At 40.9% G+C, this 18740-nt stretch overlaps 1 protein-coding gene across 1 annotated transcript in view; it reads right to left on the bottom strand.

Annotated features, from left to right (window-relative positions):
• MANBA (mannosidase beta) overlaps window positions 1–18740 on the bottom strand; it is a 143444-nt gene that overhangs the window by 89859 nt on the left and 34845 nt on the right. The window contains exons 4-5 of the mRNA XM_049885603.1: window positions 17046–17216; window positions 14099–14222 (exon numbers count right to left, since the gene is read on the bottom strand). Of these exons, the coding sequence (XP_049741560.1) occupies window positions 14099–14222; window positions 17046–17216 (295 nt within the window). The remainder of the gene's footprint in view (window positions 1–14098; window positions 14223–17045; window positions 17217–18740) is intronic.

Here is an 18740-nt window from a genome sequence, read left to right as displayed (position 1 = left end):
TTAAGAGCTTGGCTGCTAACCAAAAAAGCGGCAGTTGAACTCACCAGCCGCTCCTTGGAAACCCTATGAGGCAGTCCTCTGTCCTATAGGGTCACTATGAGTAGGATTCAGCTGGACAGCGGCGGGTTTGGTTTACATATATTGCTCGGTGACACTGGTTACATTGGAAGGCTCCTTCTTGACTGCTATGGAAAGGAAGGAGAAAGCAGTCACTGCTGCAGATGCACTTACGTTTGCATGACTGTGGCTAGAAATTGAAGCAGCTCTTCAATTTCTCTCTCTCTCTATGGAGAAGAGATGGGAGAAGGTTATTAGTTGAGAAGTATCTTAGGGATCCTTCTCCTATAAATAGGGAAGGCATTGATAATTCGTGGCACTGATGCAAAAGATAGAAAAGATGGGTTGTATGTTGTATAAAAGCCTTCATAAACAACATTTCTAATGCAGAACCACGCCAGGCCAGTTAGAGAGATGATCACACATCTCATCATTTGCACCATTTAATAAAAAGAAGAGAACTGCTGCATTTTATTAAATGAGTTATTCTGAAGAACACTAGTCAATGAGCCCTGAATTAGGTTTTCTCTGATCCGGCCAATTTTGCAATTTCCCCAGCCATAGCCTCCAGGTTTTTATAAGAGATAGTAAAATACATTAACAGAACCACACTTTTTTTTTTTTTTTACATTACCAAGTATTTTTTACTTACCAATTTTTTTGTTCTTAAACAGAAGCACACATTCCAATGTGATCCAAAGCTGGCTAGTTTCTAAAATATCCCTAAATCTTTGATAGCTACGTGACGTCTAGCTCCTTACCATATTCCCCCTGCTGCCCTTCCTTACTGTCTTATTTAGAAAAAAATAATAACTGACATTTACTGAGAACTTACTATGAGACAGGCATTGTTTTACACTATTAACATGTATTAAGTTATTTAAGCCTTACAACAATCCTATAAGGTAAATTCTATTATTATCTTCATTTTATAGATGAGAAAACTGAGGCACAGAGAAGTTAAGTAACTCACCCAGGTTCACACAGCTAGTAAGTAGCAGATCTGGGATTCAGACAGAGACTGTACTACACTTAGCCTCTCACCCAAAAAATATCCCTAAAACCATGTTTTAGTGATACTCAGTATTTTTAAAGCAGGACAAAGCACTGGGGTTGGGTAGGCAAGGGTATCATTATGTGGGGGAGCACTTGTTTTAATGATCAAGCTAGGAACGGTACCAAATACACCTTTGGCTGAGTCTTTAACCACAAAAGCACAGATTTATAAAACTTCTGAATTAGAAGTAAGCTGATCAATCACCTAGTCCACCTCTGACCACAGATTGGCAAACTATGGTCTTAGACCAAATCTGCTCACCTCCTGTTTTTATAAATAAGGTTTTACTGGAACAAAGCCACACTGGCTCATTTACATATTGTCTTTGGTTGTTCCTGCACTGCAATAGCACAGCTGAGTAGTTCCAACAGAAGCCATATGGTCCAAAAAACCTAAAATATTGACTATCTGACCTTCAATAGAAAAAGTTGGCTTATCTCTACTCTAGAAAATTCCCAACAGAAGGCCACTGTAGCCTTTCTTTAAATACCTTTAATGACAAAAAAATATCTCTACCTCACAAAATAGCCTTTCCATTTTCTGCCAACTCTATCCCTTTCATGACCCACAGGACACTTAGCATCCACATACATTTTCCGCCTCTCAGGTTTATTGGGAAGCTACTTTCCCACTGACAGTACATGCTGCCAGCAGATAACTGTTTGAAACCGAAGAAATAGGCATGCGCTGCAAACTACTGTTTTTACAGGGTACTGTATGAGATGTTGCATCCTGGAGGTGGTAACTGTGCAAGACTTTTGTCGCTTTTGGAGTGCTGGTGGCACAGTGATTAAGAGCTATGGCTGCCAACCAAAAGGTCAGCAGCTCGAATCCACCAGCTGCTCCTTGGAAACCCTATGGAGCAGTTCTATTCTGTCCTGTAGGGTCACTATGAGTCAGAATCGACTCAACACCAAAGGGTTTTTTGTTTTTATCCCTTTTGGCTTCTGTACAGCAAAATAAGCCTTGTAAGTACATTTCCAGGTTCTTGTGGTTATTTGTAAGTTGCGTTCCTTGCAATGATTCCATCTTCACGTGAATACTTCATTTTCAGGTGCCGTATGTTGTACACACCTGTCAAGGGATCTAGAAGGTGATGCAGAGCCAGAAGGACATATGTGTCCCACATAATACGTATCAAAATCCATATTACCCACCAAAAATTCAGACACACTCAATGATTCAGCATGCATTCCATCAATGAGAAAAAAAAATCAACAGAAAATTAAAAGTAAAAAATAATTCAGTCTTGAACTATTATAAATAGTTCAATATAAAATTCTTCTTTACCCTGAATTGAAATCTGCTTTCCATTAATTTCCACCCAAAGATATTAGTTCTGCCCTCTGGGCACCTCCTACCAACCCATAAGCACCAAGGCCAGGCAGGCTTCTCTGCTGTTCCTGTCACTTCCTCTTTGGTAGGAGAATCAGCTGTCTGTAATTGTCTCTGGCAGGAAGACAAATAGCACAATCCCCAAAGGTCACTGCAAAATTCCCCAGTTTCTCTTGTTTCTAACATGGAAGGTTCTCAAGCACACCAGCACTCCTCTGAAGCTCACACAGTTTAACACCCTTGGTTACCACTAAGGGAAAAAATTAAGGCTGCAGAGTTAAAAGCCCAATATGAAGATTTACACACCCATGGTGTTGGCACCAGATACACTACACCCACATATTTTTGCCCTCTCCTCTTCTTCCAAATGGAGTAAAGCCTTTTCTAGGTATCTTCCTTCCAGGAGTCCATTGAGGATTATGCAGTTTAGGTTCATACAGTAAATAATCAGTAATTTTTTAAATTAGTCTTAAATAATCAGTAATTTTTCGATATTACTTGGCTATTTCTTTTCATTTGCTAATTAAAAAATTCAGAACCCTATTTCTAATTAAGGAGAACTCAATCTTGTAAATGAAGACCATTTTTAGAATCCAGCTTGCTATCATATCTCTCCTAGCATTAACAAATAATCTTTTCCTAAACAATACCTGTCATCCCCAGCTCTCCTGAAGCTGAATATAAAATAATTTCAAAAATGGACAAAGTTCTGGGGTAGGCAAGATGGGGTAGAATCACCCCTCCCAATTATACCATGCTTCGTATCTTCTCCTCCTGACTAAACAACTCGTGGTACAAACAGGACAGGAACTCTTTATCAAAACGGTGGACAGGTAAAATCGACCTGCCCTTTCTACAACTTGAGGCCTTCCCTCACCTGAAGGCTCAGTGACATCCTAGCTAATGTCTTGTCCCCATACAGGAGAGACTGTGGGTCTATAATTTATTCCATATAAACTTAACCAGACAGGCAACCCAGCGGATGGCAGAGCTTAAAATGTGGCTCTGGTCACTGACTCATTCTCGGGCTTTTCCAGAGCTGATTTGGTAAGGTTTCTTTAAAAAAAAAAAAAAACAGGTAAGCAGCCACATAGTCTGGATTAGCGTACCCATCTCCTTCATTCAAAGGATTTTCAAGAGAACTCCAGTCCCTATTAAAAAAAAAAAACCCACTGCCATCAAGCCTATCCCAACTCACAGCGACCCTATAAGACAGAGTAGAACTGCCTCAAAGGGTTTCCAAAGCTGTAGATCTTTATGGAAGCCGGCTGCCACATCTTTGTCCCACAGGGTGGCTGGTGGGTCGAACCACCGACTTTCAGTTAGTAGCCAAGCACTTTAACCACTTGCCGCCAAGGCTCCTCCAGTCCCGGATATGGCCAACACATTCACCTTTAAAATTCGGACCCACGGCAACCTTGTGTGTGTCAGAGCAGAACCGTTCTTCATAGGGTTTTCAATGGCTGATTTTTCAGAATTAGATAGCCAGGCCTTTGTTCTGAGGCACTTCTGAGTAGACTTGAACCATCAACCTTTTGGTTAGCAGCTGAGCACTTAACCATGTGTGACCCCCAAGGACACCATTAGCCTTAAAAACTGTTTATAAAAACTCCAGCCTTCTTTTATAATTGTATATTTTTTGTCAATGTGCAGTTAGCAAGAAAAAAGAAAACATCTTTTTTCAATTTAGTCTTGAGGAAAAAAGCATGAGAAGATGTGGAAAGTAGAAAACTAAAAAGATAGCTGAGTCATATTAATTAATTCAAGTTTGTCAACAGGCACCAGGAAGACACTCTCAAACTCCACTTTAAGCCTTGCTTTAATTGATTGTAATAAAGGCTCAAGTGTCAATGTCTTCATTTATAACCGTGTTTTTTCATACCTATACCCTAAGTTGTAATGATTGTCCTAATTGACAAAACAAAGAGAAAGAACCAGGGAAAGTCACAGGAAAAGAAACTTGGTGATCTCCCAGTCACTTTGTAAATGAGGCTTCTGAGTCCCTAATTGCAGGGCTTCCCTCAAAAGCCCTTGAGTGGTTGGGCACACACAAGGGCCAGGTCTCCTGAATGATGCTCTCCACCTCCCATGCGCCTCTCAAGGTGGCACCAGCCAAAAAGAGTGACACCAGCAAGCACGCCTTAATTGAAATTTGTGTAAGGAAAGCTAAAAGCACAGGTCGCTTTCAGAGTCCTAAGTCCAAACACCAAATATATTTATTATGAAACAAAGTATTTTTAGGGGGTTATAACAATGAAATAAGAGCCCTGGTGGCTCAGTGGCTAACAGCTCAGCTGCTAACCAAAATGTCGGCAGTTTGAATCCACCAGCTACTCCTAGGAAACCCCATGGGACAGTTCTACTCCGTCCTACAGGGTTGCTGTGAGTCGGAATCAACTTGACGGCAGCAGGTTTGGTTTTTTGGTTTAATGATGAAATGCTAGCTTCTTAATAAGACAATTTTGCAAAAGGGAAGGAGTCCCTGGGTGGTGTAAATGGTTAATGTGCTCGGCTACTAACCAAAACGTTGGAGGTTCGAGTCCACCCAGAGGCACCTCAGAAGAAAGGGCTGATGATCTAACTTCCCAAAAAATCACCCACTGAAAACCATATGGAATGCAGTTTTACTCTGACACACATGGAGTCACCATGAATCAGAATCAACTTGGTAACAACTGGTTTGGTAAAAAAGAAAGAACACTGAAATCTACAAATAGAGTACCATGTCTGACCCGCCACTAAATGTCTAATTATATGGTGCCACAGTTCCTCCACTTGCTGAAATACCATTTTTGTAGCCTAAACTGTCGTGATCCACATCACGTTTGGAAAAGTAGAGGGCCAACAAAGCCGTCAATGAGATGGATTGACACAATAGTTACAACAACAGGTTCAAACACATCAAAGATGATGAAAATGGCACAGGACTGGGCCACATTTCATTCTGACATACACGAGGTCATCATGAGTAGAAGCTGACTTGACAGCAACTAACAACAACCATCTAAACTACGTGATGAGGACATGAAAACAGTTATGCAAGCATTTCTGTCAAACAAGTGAAATATATTTCTTGTTTGTAAACCCTGACAAGCACTATAAATTATAACCCAATCCAAAAAAAAGACAAAGATGTTGCCCCTAACACTGAGAGTCTACTTAGAGAAACAAAATATCCCCAAAGGTTAGGAATACAGGATGGCATCTGGAGCATTCAGGATCTGCAGGGAAATGGAAGAAGGGAAGTTCAGAGACGGGCACATTTAGGTCAGCGTGGGATGGATCTGCAAACATTGGAAGACTGCTTATATAAGATGAAAAAGACACTTCATTTCATTGAGGGAAAAAGCTATTCAAATCTAGCTGCCTTGTTAGCTCCATCCTGCCGAGCTTCTCACAGCTCCCCCTTTCATCTGCTCCCTTGGTCCTGTCCTGCGTGTTGAGTAAGTGATGAAAAGCTGCAGTGGAAAGGTAGCCTGTGCACTGGCAGAAACGGCAAAGACATGGAGTTGAAATGGTCAAGGCACGGAATGGGTACATTTAAATGCAAGATATTTTCCTGAATTTCTGTTAGAATTATAGGACAGATTCCAGCAGCTGATTTTCCAAGAGCTAACAGCTTGCATTCACCAGGAAGACAGGGTCACAGTAACAACAGCTGCTTTTTCTCTTTCTTCACTGAGCATTGAGATCTCCTTGTCTCCTCAGCACGAGAAAATTCTCAAAGATGAAAGCAAAGCTAACAGACCTCAAGAAAATCCCTGTTCCTCTCCCCACGACCCCTTGCACGAAAACAAGGATAAGTTAGTAAGTTCTGGAGAAGAAAATTTACTTCAACAGTAAGGCAGCTAATCAGGGGAAAGAGTATTCACACAATCTGACTACCCATAAGATATTTTCACATGTGAACAGTATTATTTTATGGGTAAAGTAGCTCAAACATCAATGAAAAAATGACTCAAAACAAACGCATGAAAAAAAAAGAATGCCTAAATTTATCAAATGAGGCACTAAGCAAGACTGACAAACCTCTGCTATATTTTAATATTATATCCTGTGTATTAAACTGCAAGAAAAGGGTAGCAATGACATTCAATACAGGCCTCCATTGGCACGCCAGAGTCTAGCTAGGAGATACACTGCACTCCTCCAAGTCAAGGCTAGGTCATCTAGAATGAAGAGAGGGTGTTTTATGAGGTAACAAGTAAATCTGGAAAGGATGGAAGAGGGGAGCATCTTTGAGGAGGTAGACGCATCCCAGGCATAAGTCAAAGATCCACAGCTCACCTCAGCTACAGAAGGTATGAAAGCAAGAAGATTCACATGTTAAAAAAAAAAAAAACTCTAATTTTCTCCTAAGTGTGGTAACGAAAGATTGAACAATAGAGTGTTGAATTAGGACATACTAATTACGTATTGACTATGTATTTTGAAAAGGAGCCCTGGTGGTACAGTGGCTAAATGCTCAGCTGTTAATTGAAAGGTCGGCGGTTCGAACCCACCTGCCACTCCATGGGAGAAAAACGTGGCAGTCACCTCCAGTAAAGATTACCAAAAAACCAAACCCGTTGCTGTCAAGTCAATTCCAACTCCTAGCAGCCCAACAGGGCAGAGTAGAACTGCCCCACAGAGTTTCCAAGGAGTGCTTGGTAGATTTGAGCTGCCGACCTTTTGGTTAGCAGCCGTAGCTCTTAACCACTGCGCCACCAGGGTTTCTCTGTAAAGGATTACAGCCTTAGAACCCCTATACAATAAATGAACATAAGTCTCTTTATCTCAGTTTATCTGTCTCTCTCTTAGACACACACACATGCATTTTTGGACATATTGTTTGCTTATAAATGTTCTAATCTTTGGAATTGGAGTATCCATCCCCATCAGCTGTCTTCTTCCCATCTTTCTTCCCCCCATACCCTGGAAACCCAAATCCAGCCCAGACTTTCTCTTCCACTCCCCCAGCAGATGGAGTCAGTCCCAACTCCTGGCTGGGGGTGAGAACAGCAGAGCCTGCTGGGTTTCCACATCAGGTAAAAAGCATCTGAATTTCCCTTTTCAATACCAGGGTCAATCTTCCACTGCTTAAAGAGTTACTTAAAATATGGGTGTCCTACAACAGCGACTGCTATTTAAAAACCTGAGTAGAATGTTTCAGGGCCAAGGATGAATCATTCAAATAGATAGTTTCTAATGAGGATTTAAAGGAAATAACACCAATGAAATGTGATCTCTTAGTATCTAGGTAATCATAGGAGCCTAAGAGATAAAGAGCAGCAGCTCCCGTTTTCTTCTGACTTTGGGACTTTTTTCAAATATCTTTTTTTTTTCCTCAAACACTAAGCATATGTAAAAATCATTTAGATTAGGGCAAAATTTAACAAATGGCAACAGGATATTAAAAATTGCAAAGGTTTAACAACAAAAGAAACCATTGCCCTCAAGTCAATTCCAACTCATAGTGACCCTATAGGACAGAGTAGAACTGCCCCATAGGGTTTCCAAGGAGCAGCTGGTGGATTTGAACTGCCGACCTTTTGGCTAGCAGCCATAGCTCTTAACCACTACCACACCAGGGTTTCCTGCAAAGGTTTAGGAACCACTATTATAAGGACTAACAATACAGGGAAATGTACGTCTAAATTAATTCACAGGAATTTCAAGTTAATTTTTAAAAGGTTAATATCCTGTTTTCTATCATACGCCTAACAATTAATTTGGGAAGTAGGGTTGGTAATTTGATCTTCAGGGGTAAGCTCACCAATTTTAACATTAAGAAATAAATTGAACATTTGAAAAAGCAAAAAGATTATCTTTTTCTAGTCTCAACAGGGAGAAAGCAAAGAGTGCCACATAGCCAAATTAGGTTAGCCTTTCATATGGAGTTGGCTGAAATCACGGATAGATTAGTTGGTTTTAATGATTACTTTCTTCCTTACTATATAAATAATATAAACTCAATACAGAAATTTAGAAAAGACAGTTAAGCAAAAGATTTAAAATACAAACCATCTGTAACGGTACTACCCAGAGACAGACACTGTTTGCATTGGTCTTGACCAATAATATTTCACACTTAAATGTTTTTAATGAATATATTTAGTTTTTAATAAAATTAATATTTATCTGCTTTGTATAATGAACTCATGCTTTTATTTTTAGTAACCCTCATAGTATGTATCAAATAAATGCATGAAAGCATCCAGAATACATATCCAGAATGGCAATAATTAAAAAACAGAAAACAACAGGTGTTGGCAAGGTTGTGTAGAAACTGGAACCCTCATCCACTGATGGTGGAAATGTAAACTGGTACAAAAGCTATGGGAAACAGTCTGGCAGTTCCTCAAGAAGTTGAACACAGAACTCCCATACGACCCAGCCATCCCAACCCTAGGTATAAAACACGAAATAAATGTAGAAACACAAACAGAAACAGGCACATTAGTGTTCACTGCAGCACTTCTCTCAATAACCAAGAGGTGGAAATAACCAATGTCCACCAACAGATGAATGGATAAACAAAATGTGTACATACACACAATGAAAAGTTCTTATGCGTGCCACAACATGGATGAACCTTGAAAACGTTCTGAGTGAAATAAGTCCCAAAAGGACAAGTACCATATGATCTCACTTACGTGAAATAATATATACAAACAAAAGATTAGTAGTGGTTCCCAAAGGTTGGAGAGAGAGGGAGAGGGGAGTTTACACTTAGGGAGCACTGAGTTTTTGTTAATGGTGGTAGAATCGTTTGGAAAACGACGGCAATAATGGTTGCACAACACAAAGAATGTAATCCATGTTACTGAATTGTCTATGTAGAAACTGTTGAACTGGAGAATATTTTATTGTGAATATTTTCACCACAAAAAAAAAGTATCCAGAATACATAAAGTTATTATCTTGGCTATTACCTTTCAACTTTTAACTGTCTTTTGATTTCAGTGATAAGTGTTATCTTTCAAATACAAACTGAATTTTTTTTCCTGAAAAACTTAAAGGCAGTTCCTCTGATAATGCTTTGATAAGTTTATTCTTCAATTTTCTTTATGACATCAACTAATCAAATCAGTATTTGTAAAATTAATCAGAAATATAAGAATTACTGCTTAATATACACAGGAGACGTCTTCTGAACAGGAAACTTACATATTTCTCTATATTGAGTACAAAATGCTCTGCAGTCATAAAACATCAAAAATGTAGTTGAGGATGAATGGATAAATAAATTATGGTATATTCACACAATGGAATACTACACATCGATAAAGAACAATGATGAATCCATGAAACATTTCATAACATGTAGAAATCTGGAAGACATTATGCTGAGTGAAATTAGTTGCAAAAGGACAAATATTGTATAAGACCACTATTACAAGAACTGGAGAAAAAGTTTAAACAGAGAAGAAAATATCCTTTGATGGTTATGAGAGGGGGGAGGGAGGGAAGAAGGAAGAGGGTTTTTCACTAATTACGTAGTAGGTAAGTTTTATTTTAGGTGAAGTGAAAGACAACACACAATACAGGAGAGGTCAACACAACCGGACTAAACCAAAAGCAAAGAAGTTTCCGGAATAAACTAAATGCTTCAAAGGTCAGCGTACAAGGGGCAGGGGTTTGGGGACCATGGTTTCAGGGGACACCTAAGTCAATTTGCATAATAAAATCTATTAAGAAAACAGTCTGCATCCCACTTTGGTGAGTGGTGTTTGGGTCTTGAACACTAGCAAGCGGCCATCTAAGATGCATCAATTTGTCTCAACCCACCTCGAGCAAAGGAGAATGAAGAACACCAAGGACACAAGATAATTATGAGCCCAAGAGACAGAAATGGCCACATAAACCAGAATCTACATCAGCCTGAGACCAGAAGAACTAGACCGTGCCTAGCCACAACCAATGACTGCCCTGACAAGGAACACAACTGAGAATCCCTGAGGGAGCAGGAGAGCAGTGGGATGCAGACCCCAAGTTCTCATAAAAAAAAACCAGACTTAATGGTCAGACTGGGACTAGAAGGACCCTGGAGGCCATGGTCCCCAGACCTCCTGTTAGCCCAAGACAGGAACCATTCCCAAAGCCAACTCTGCAGAGAGGGATTGGACTGGGATATAGGATGGAAAATGATACTGGTGAAGAAAGAGCTTCTTGGATCAAGTAGACACATGAGCCTATACTGGCATCTCCTGTCTGGAGGGGAGATGAGAGGGCAAAGGGGGTCAGAAGCTGCCCAGATGGACACCAGGAGAGAGAGTGGAGGGAAGGACTGTGCTATCTCATTAGGGGGAGAGCAATTAAGAGTGTACAGCAAAGAGTATCTAAATTTTTGTATGACAGACTGACCTGATTTGTAAACTTTCACTTAAAGCACAATAAAAATTAACTTTAAAAAATGTGGTTGATATGGGGAATTGATTATGCTGCATTTAAATCAAATTTGGTAGGGTTTACTATTAACTTTACCAAAAAAATTTGGTCTTTGTTCTTGGTTCCTGAGAGATAACCTCTAAAACCTTGGAATCAGTGGCATCACTGGGGGGGGAGGGGGTGTGCCAGGGAGGTGCAGGCTGTACCCCCTGACACTGTCAGAGGAGGTGACACCAAAGTAACCACAGGGTTCACACCGGCAGTAGCAGTGGGTGAGCCGGCGGCATCAAGGGAGGGGCCGCCAAGGCAGTGGTGTCATTAGAATTGGTATCACTCATCACCCATGCAGAAACTCATCACACCAGCTCCCTGTCACCCACCAGTCACTACGGTTGGTGTTACCAAGTGCAGTAATTCCCCCCCCCGGCCCCGTGGCCCACCAATCAGGGTGTGGGTGGCTGGGCAGTGGCACCCATCATTGGGCAGAGAGGAGGGTCTTCACCTTGGTCAATGGGAGAGCGGAGGGGCTGCAGGGAGCCATGGGGCTGGGGCCGAGAAGGGCAGGGTCACGTGGCATGTCACTCAGCCCTGCATGGAGGCTGAGCAGGGCTGGGCCGCTCCACCCACCTTGGGAGAGGGATGATACCATGAGTTATCACACTGGGTGACACTGACTCTAGTGACTTCACTGCTTGGAGTGTTCTGGTTGAAGGCTCCAGACCACACCTAAACTAACAGGTTATGCTAATGAGGTGATTCCTGTGGGAGCTGCCAAACCAGAAAAGACCCACCCTGTGATATCAGCCCGACCTCAGGGGTGGGAAGGGCATTACTTAATCATTCATGCTTATGTAATGAGGCCACAGTAAGGGCTCTGGACATGGAAGCTCCATGGGTTTCCTGGTTGGTGAAAGACATGGATGCACGATGTACGTGGGAGAGTAGAGTCCCTTTTCTGGACATGGAAACTCCACATTGGGAAGCCCCTCAGCCCTCACCCTACACATCTCTTCATTTGTATTCTTTTTGCTATAATAAAACCTTATAGTTAATCATAAGTATAGAGCTTTTCCTGAGTTCTGTGAGTCGTTCTAGAAAGTCATCCAACCCAAGGAAATAGTGGGAGCCAGCAGGTCAGAACTAAAGGGGGCTGGGGACATCTGTGCTTATGCTGGTATCCTGACCATGTAGAGAGAACTCCAAAATTGCAGCCCGCAGGTCAGAAATGAGGGGTGTCCTGGTGACTTTCAAGCTTACAGCTGGCACCCTGAAGAAGTAGTGGGAAAATCCCCAATTTGCAGCCTGCAGGTCAGAAGTGAGGGTGTTGTGGAGACTCCCAAGCTTGTGGCTGGCCATTTGAGGTCTTGGGGCAGATTTGGCAGTCTGGACCAATGTGCTCTTTAACTTGTAAGTTCTGACCTAGCTTTGGGTGGGGAAGCTCCGAGAAAGAAATGCTGCGTGGTGGAGCTGGTGTCAGAACAGAAGTGGAACAGAGGGGAGTAGGTTGTATAAATTGCATTGACTTGAGAAGTGGAATTCTGACTTTTTCGGCAAATTTTTAACATCATTTAAATTTATTTAATTCAAATGAAATTCACCTGTCACTAGTGACTAATAAACTGAACTTTAATAACTCATATTCAGAAAGAAAGGTTTAGCTTCGCACTAAATTTTCAGTTAAACTGCAGCAATGTTAATCAAATTCCAGATACCCGGAACTCAGGGTCACCTTTGCAAATGACCTAAAACAATGATTAAGCTCCCAAACTATTAAATAAATAACATTTTGCTAAATCAGACCCCTTCGTACACTAGATTCTAGTATATATACCTGAGAAAACTTCTGGGTGTAGGTGGGAGGATGGGGAGAATAAACCATTATATGATTTTAGCAGCAAAACTCCTCAGTTCAGGTTACATCTTTTCAGAATATTTTTTGAAAAGCACTAAATTAGAGAACTATAAATTCAGTCACGTTTAGATGAGCAATTGAGATCGAATCGCTTAATGTCTTTTTAACAATATTTAAAAACACTAGCAGCACCAAATAACCTCCTCAGTTACTAACCACCTGTGGTTTTCTTTTGTCATCGGGCTTTAGCATATACAGATTTGGCTCCATTGAAGAGCAATCTAGGATGAGCAGGCCCTAAAGATAACAGAAGTCTTGTACTGACACGCTGCATTCTTTCTTCCTGATTTCATCTCCTTAGTCCTGCACGTAATTGGACTGAGCACTGTGTGTTATCCATTAAGGCCCCGCTTGCCTGCACTTTCACCCTTGATTCCCCTAACTTCTCCAGTCCTCACTGATCTTGATTTTCTGAACAACTGTGGCTCTCATCCTGGAAAACGATTACTCAGTCTGTATGGCTTGGTGATTGTCTATATCCCCTCCCCTCACACCAACCGATGAGTGGCTCATGAAGGCACAAGCATACATTTGATATTTCTTTTCTATGCCAAACAAACACAGAGCCAAGCAAAGGACTCAACGTGTACTTGACTAGCTTTTAACAGATTCATTGACATTTGTAAGAGTTCTGAGGTTTTTATTCAATGCACCTTTACAGTGAATAATTCCCTTCAAGTGAAAAAGCAGTATTCCCCACCTTACAAAACGTTCTTTATGCCTTGTTTGCCTTCCAGTTTATTTTCAACTCTTAACAAGGCCTGTGTGCCAGGGCCTTCGCAGGAGTTCTCTTAGCTATGGAGAAAGTGCACAGTGACAGCCAGCCTGGCAAGTTCAGCACACCCAGAACTCGTCACAATGGAGTTCCAAAAGTGACTTTAACCAGGTAACCCACTGCTGTCAAGTTGATAGGCACCCTATAGAACAGAGAAGAACTACCCCAGAGGGTTTCCAAGGAGCACCTGGTGGATTCAAACTGACGACCTTTTGGTTAGCAGCTGTAGTTCTTAATCACTGCACCACCAGGGTTTCCTAGGTAGCAAGAAGGAGGGCAAGCCAGTAGGCACAATGCATTCCAGAATACTTAGCTTGGGAAAGTTTGGAACATCTTCTTTCTTTCTTTCTTTGGTCTTCTTTTTTTATTTCTTGCAAAATACGCTAAAAGATACCTACTTACCTGTTTTATACTGTAAATTTTCATTAAAATCAGTTTGTATATATTTTTTTACTTTTATAAGTTGAATGTGTCACAAAGTTACCAAAAAAACTCAGTCTTTCAAAAATATATCTATATATCCAAATTATAAACTCAATTTTTATAACGAGGAGTCTCAAAAAGAAAAAAGAAACCACATCTCTTAGCTTACCATATGTAGGGGAAAATGTGAAGTAGTTCAGATGACAAATATTATAGGCTTCAATTCTAACATCTTTCCAGATTCCCTGGGTAGGAAAGGAAGGTCCCCAGTCCCAACTAAAGGAACATTGCTCCTACAATATTAAGTAGAAAAAAAAAAAAAAGATACATTCTGAGTATCGCGAAATTTAAACATGAAAAGTCTTTTCTTTTAAAACATTGTATGATTTTTTTCTTCAAATACAGCCTCTAAGATGGCCCCCGATGAATAATCCCCTCTTAGTATTCATGCCTTTGTGTAATCCCTTTTCCCTGAGTATTGGTTAGACCCACTGAATCACTTCTAACCAACAGAATACAGCAAAAGTGATAGGTGGGAGTCACTTTCAAAATTAGGTCATAAGAGACCGTGTCTTCTGTTTTGGACTCTATCTCGCTTTCTTTTCGCCAAAGAGGAGGCCAGCGGCTGTGTTGTAAGGCAGACCTGTGGAGAAGCCCACATGAGTGAACTTGGAAGCCAGTCTTCTGAGGCCTGCCAATGACTAAGCTTGGAAGCAGATTTTTCAACCCTAGTCGAGCCTCGAGACGAATGCAGCCTAGCCCTAGGGAACTGTAGTCTCATGAGAGACCTGGAGCCACAGGCATCCAGTTAGGCTGAGCTCAGATTCCTGACAGAAACTGTGATAATAAATGTTGTTTTAAGCTAAGTTTTGAGGCAATTTGTTACACATCAAGAGATGGCTAAAACAATACCCAGTATCTCAATCTATGCAACATAAAGTGGCAGAAATGTTCTAAGAACATAAAATCTAAGAAGAGTTGCGCATTTATTTTTCAAAAGCATATTACAGTGAACAACACAATAATTACTTTCTAAACTTCTCCGAGGAAACCCTGGTGGCACAGTGGTTAAGTGCTACAACTGCTAACCAAAAGGTTCAAATCCACCAGGTGCTCCTTGGAAACTCTATGGGGCAGTTCTACTCTGTCTTATAGGGTCGCTATGAGTCGGAATTGAATCAACGGCAATGGGTTTGGTTTTGGTTTTTTGTTTTAAACTTCTCCAAAATATCTCTGGACCTAACCTTTGTATTTGTGTTAGGAAGGAAGTGCAGATGTTAGCTCCCAAATACAAATGATGGATTTGAGACTGCTGACTTGGTCTCTGATCCAGGTTCCTTCCCACTGGACCATGTCAATCTAGGCAGAAAGCCAGGCTGCAGTTCATTGTACTGCGAAATCTGCCCCAGGGTTACTGTCCCTCACACTGTGACAGAAGAAATCTGGGTCTGATTCCTGACTTCAGTGACGAAAAGCTTTGATCTTCTATCTAGATAACCTGAGAGTCTGTTTTAAATTAAATAACAGTACAGGAAAATATTACGTGGATATATGTATAACATATACCCTACTTTTATTGACAATGTGAAAAGAGAACTTTATCTATTCTTTTCACTTTAGGATTTGGTTAGTCCTGGTTTTAACAGAAGGCTAAAGACAGAAGGGAGTCCCTGGGTGGTACAGTTAACACACTGAGCTATTAACTGAAAGGTTGGGAATTCAAGTCCACTCAAAGGCGTCTCAGAAGAAACACCTGGTGATATACTTCCAGAAAACAGCCACTGAAAACCCTGTGGAGCACAATTCTAATCTGACACATACGCGGTCAACTCGATGGCAACTGGTTTTTAAAGATGGAAGGCGAGAAGGAAATAGTACAACCTCTAGGATTCAAATCATTGTGGCCTTTGAATCCAAAGGCAAAAAAAATCAAAAGATGAATCTTATACAGAATATATGTGGTCCAAGAGTCATTAACACAACTTTATGTGGGTTGCAAAACAGAGGAAGTATAATTTTGACCTTTTTTTACCTATGTAGGTACTGTTGTTGTTGTTGTGTGCCACTAAGTCAATTCTGACTCATGGCAACTTAACATGACAGAGTAGAACTGCTTCATAGGGTTTTCTAGGCTGTAATCTTATAGGAGCAGATCTCTAGGTCTTTTCTCTTGAGAAGCCACAGGAGGGTGGATTCAAACTGCCAACCTCTTGGTTAGTAGCCGTAGCTCTTAACCACTGTGCCACCAGGGTTCCTTATACAGGTACTAGGAAATATAATTTAACAGTAAGACCATCCAGCCAAAAGAGAGCCACTTAACTCGTCACAAATAATCAGAAATTATCAGCTGACATCTAAAGAGTGCTGGCAAAAAACTTTGGTATCTTCACAATTAACCCAAAGATTCCATTCGTCGGTAAAATTAAATATCATGATAGAGTACAATTTCAACAACATATTAGAATAAATCCAAGTCACCTAGACCTAAGAGAAACAATAATTCCCTTTGCGAGTTTTGTTATCATTATCTTAGATATTATGAGAACCTAACAGTAAATAGAAGCCCTGGTGGCATAACAGTTCTGAGCTCGGCTGCTAACCAAAAGGTCGGCAGTTCAAATCTACCAGCTGCTCCTTGGAAACCCTATCTGGCAGTTCTACTCTGTCCTACAGGGTCACTCTGAGTCAGAACCAACTCGACGGCACCTAACAATAACAAGCAGTAAATATGAGAACATGTCAGCAAATATATTAATATTTGCAGAAGGCTTCCTAGTAACAAGAATAATAATAAATGTGAGCCTCACAGTGTGGTGCAAAGTTGGATAAACCTACACATTAACAAATAATTTGTAAAGTTACACCATCAGTCACATATTTTTATTTTTCTTATGCTACTTAAGTTCTGTAACATGCCTCAGGAAAAAAAAAACCTAGAAAGTTGAAGATTCTCCACAAAAATTCAGATAATCTTTGGATTCTTGTTGCCGATTTTCAAATCCCACTGAGAGGGGCAAGAGAGAGAGAACCAACTTCTGAAATGCCATTGGAGTATGTCATATGCTGCCACAGCCAAGCCTCAAGGCTAAGGCTCCACCCATTTGAGAGACCCTTACCTTTCGAATAAAGTTGACGTGGCATTCGCCCTTCTGCACGAGTGGAGGGCAGTTTGGGGGCACCTGGTAGCCAGTGTGAGCTTTGCTCTGCTCTGCTGCATACAACACTGCTGACTGGAAACGCAGCTCAATGGAGTTCACGTCTCTGACCACGCCAGTGATATCAAAGCTCTAAATTAAGAGGAAACAATACAGAGAAACCCAGGATGTGCAAGGACCTTCATGGGTAAAAATTTAGATATAAGCAGAATATATGATAGAATTATGAAAGATACATCAGATAATTCAAATATTTAGGCTTAACTTCCATACAGTAGGAATCATCTCTCCAAAATATAACTTAGTTATCCACTTTTATTTACAACCTGCACAAACACATATCTCCAGGTTTCTCCTATTTTTACTGCCACAATCATGGTCCTAGGGAAACAGAGTGAACAGAAAATCTCTCTACCCTGCAATGTCTACTCTGGCTATTTACACATAGCATTGAACTGCCAAGGATTTCCTAGACGCTCATGACAACCTGACTCCGTGGTATGAAGAACATGTATTTCTAAATCATAAGTTATTTTTGTTTTGAAAAGTCTACCCTTGAAAGGCAAGGGAAATCAGGAAACAATCTCTTTGTGTAATTATTCCAGAAAGAAAGGGGCATTTTCTTTTCTTCTTTTTCTGTATTTTTTATTGTGGTAAAAATATATATAACAAAACATTTGCCATTTCAACATTTTTACATGTACAATTCGGTGACATTAATTACATTCATCATGTTGCACAACCATCACGACTATCTGCTTCCAAATTTTTCCATCACCCTTAGCGGAAACTAAGTGCCCACTAATCAATCAGGAATGTTTTCTTTAAAATGGTCTGTCAATTCTGTGATTCCCATGAAACTGTGATTCTTACTCTAATGCTAACAGTGAATCCTCCTCACTGTGCATTCACTGGTATAATATTTGCACAGCAGGGAAACACATCGTGCAAAGGGGGGGATCAAAGCCTTTGGACAATACCAGTTGCTACTGAGTTGATTCTGACTCACAGTACCCTATGTGTGTCAAAGTAGAACTGGGCTCCACAGGGTACCCAATGACTGATTTTTCCAAAGTAGGTCACCAGGCCTTTCTTCCGAGGGGCAAACTATAGATCTGGTTTAAAACACAGTGGTTAAGCATTCAGCTGTTAACCAAAGGTGAGCAGTTCAAATCTACCAGCCGCTCCTTGGAAACCCTACAGGGTAGTTCTATTCCATCCTATAGGGTCGCTATCAGTCAAAATCAACTCAGTGGCAATGGGTTCGGGCTTTTGTTTTTATGCACAAAATTTGGAGTCCCTGGTGGTACAAACAGTTAACACAATCAGCTGCTAACCAAAAGGTTGAAGGTTTGAGTCCACCCAGAGGCACCTCGGAACCAAGGCCTGGCACCGTACTTCCAAAAAATCAGCCATTAAAAACCCTCTGGAGACTAGAAGGACCCCAAAGGCCATGGTTCCCAGACCTTCTGTTAGCCCAAGACAGGAACCAAGACTGGAAAATGGGATGGAAAATGATACTGGTGAAGAACGAGCTTCCTGGATCAAGTAGTCACATGAGACTATGTTGGCATCTCCTTTCTGGAGGGTAGATGAGAGGGCAGAAGGGGCCAGAACCTGCCCGAATGGACACGAGGAAAGAGAGAGGAGGGAAGG

The sequence above is a fragment of the Elephas maximus genome, chromosome 5 (genome assembly GCF_024166365.1).
Source record: "Elephas maximus indicus isolate mEleMax1 chromosome 5, mEleMax1 primary haplotype, whole genome shotgun sequence".
Classification (NCBI taxonomy): Eukaryota; Metazoa; Chordata; class Mammalia; order Proboscidea; family Elephantidae; genus Elephas; species Elephas maximus.
The sequence above is the reverse complement of the archived record's forward strand: the minus strand, read 5'-3'. Positions and strand labels throughout refer to the sequence as shown.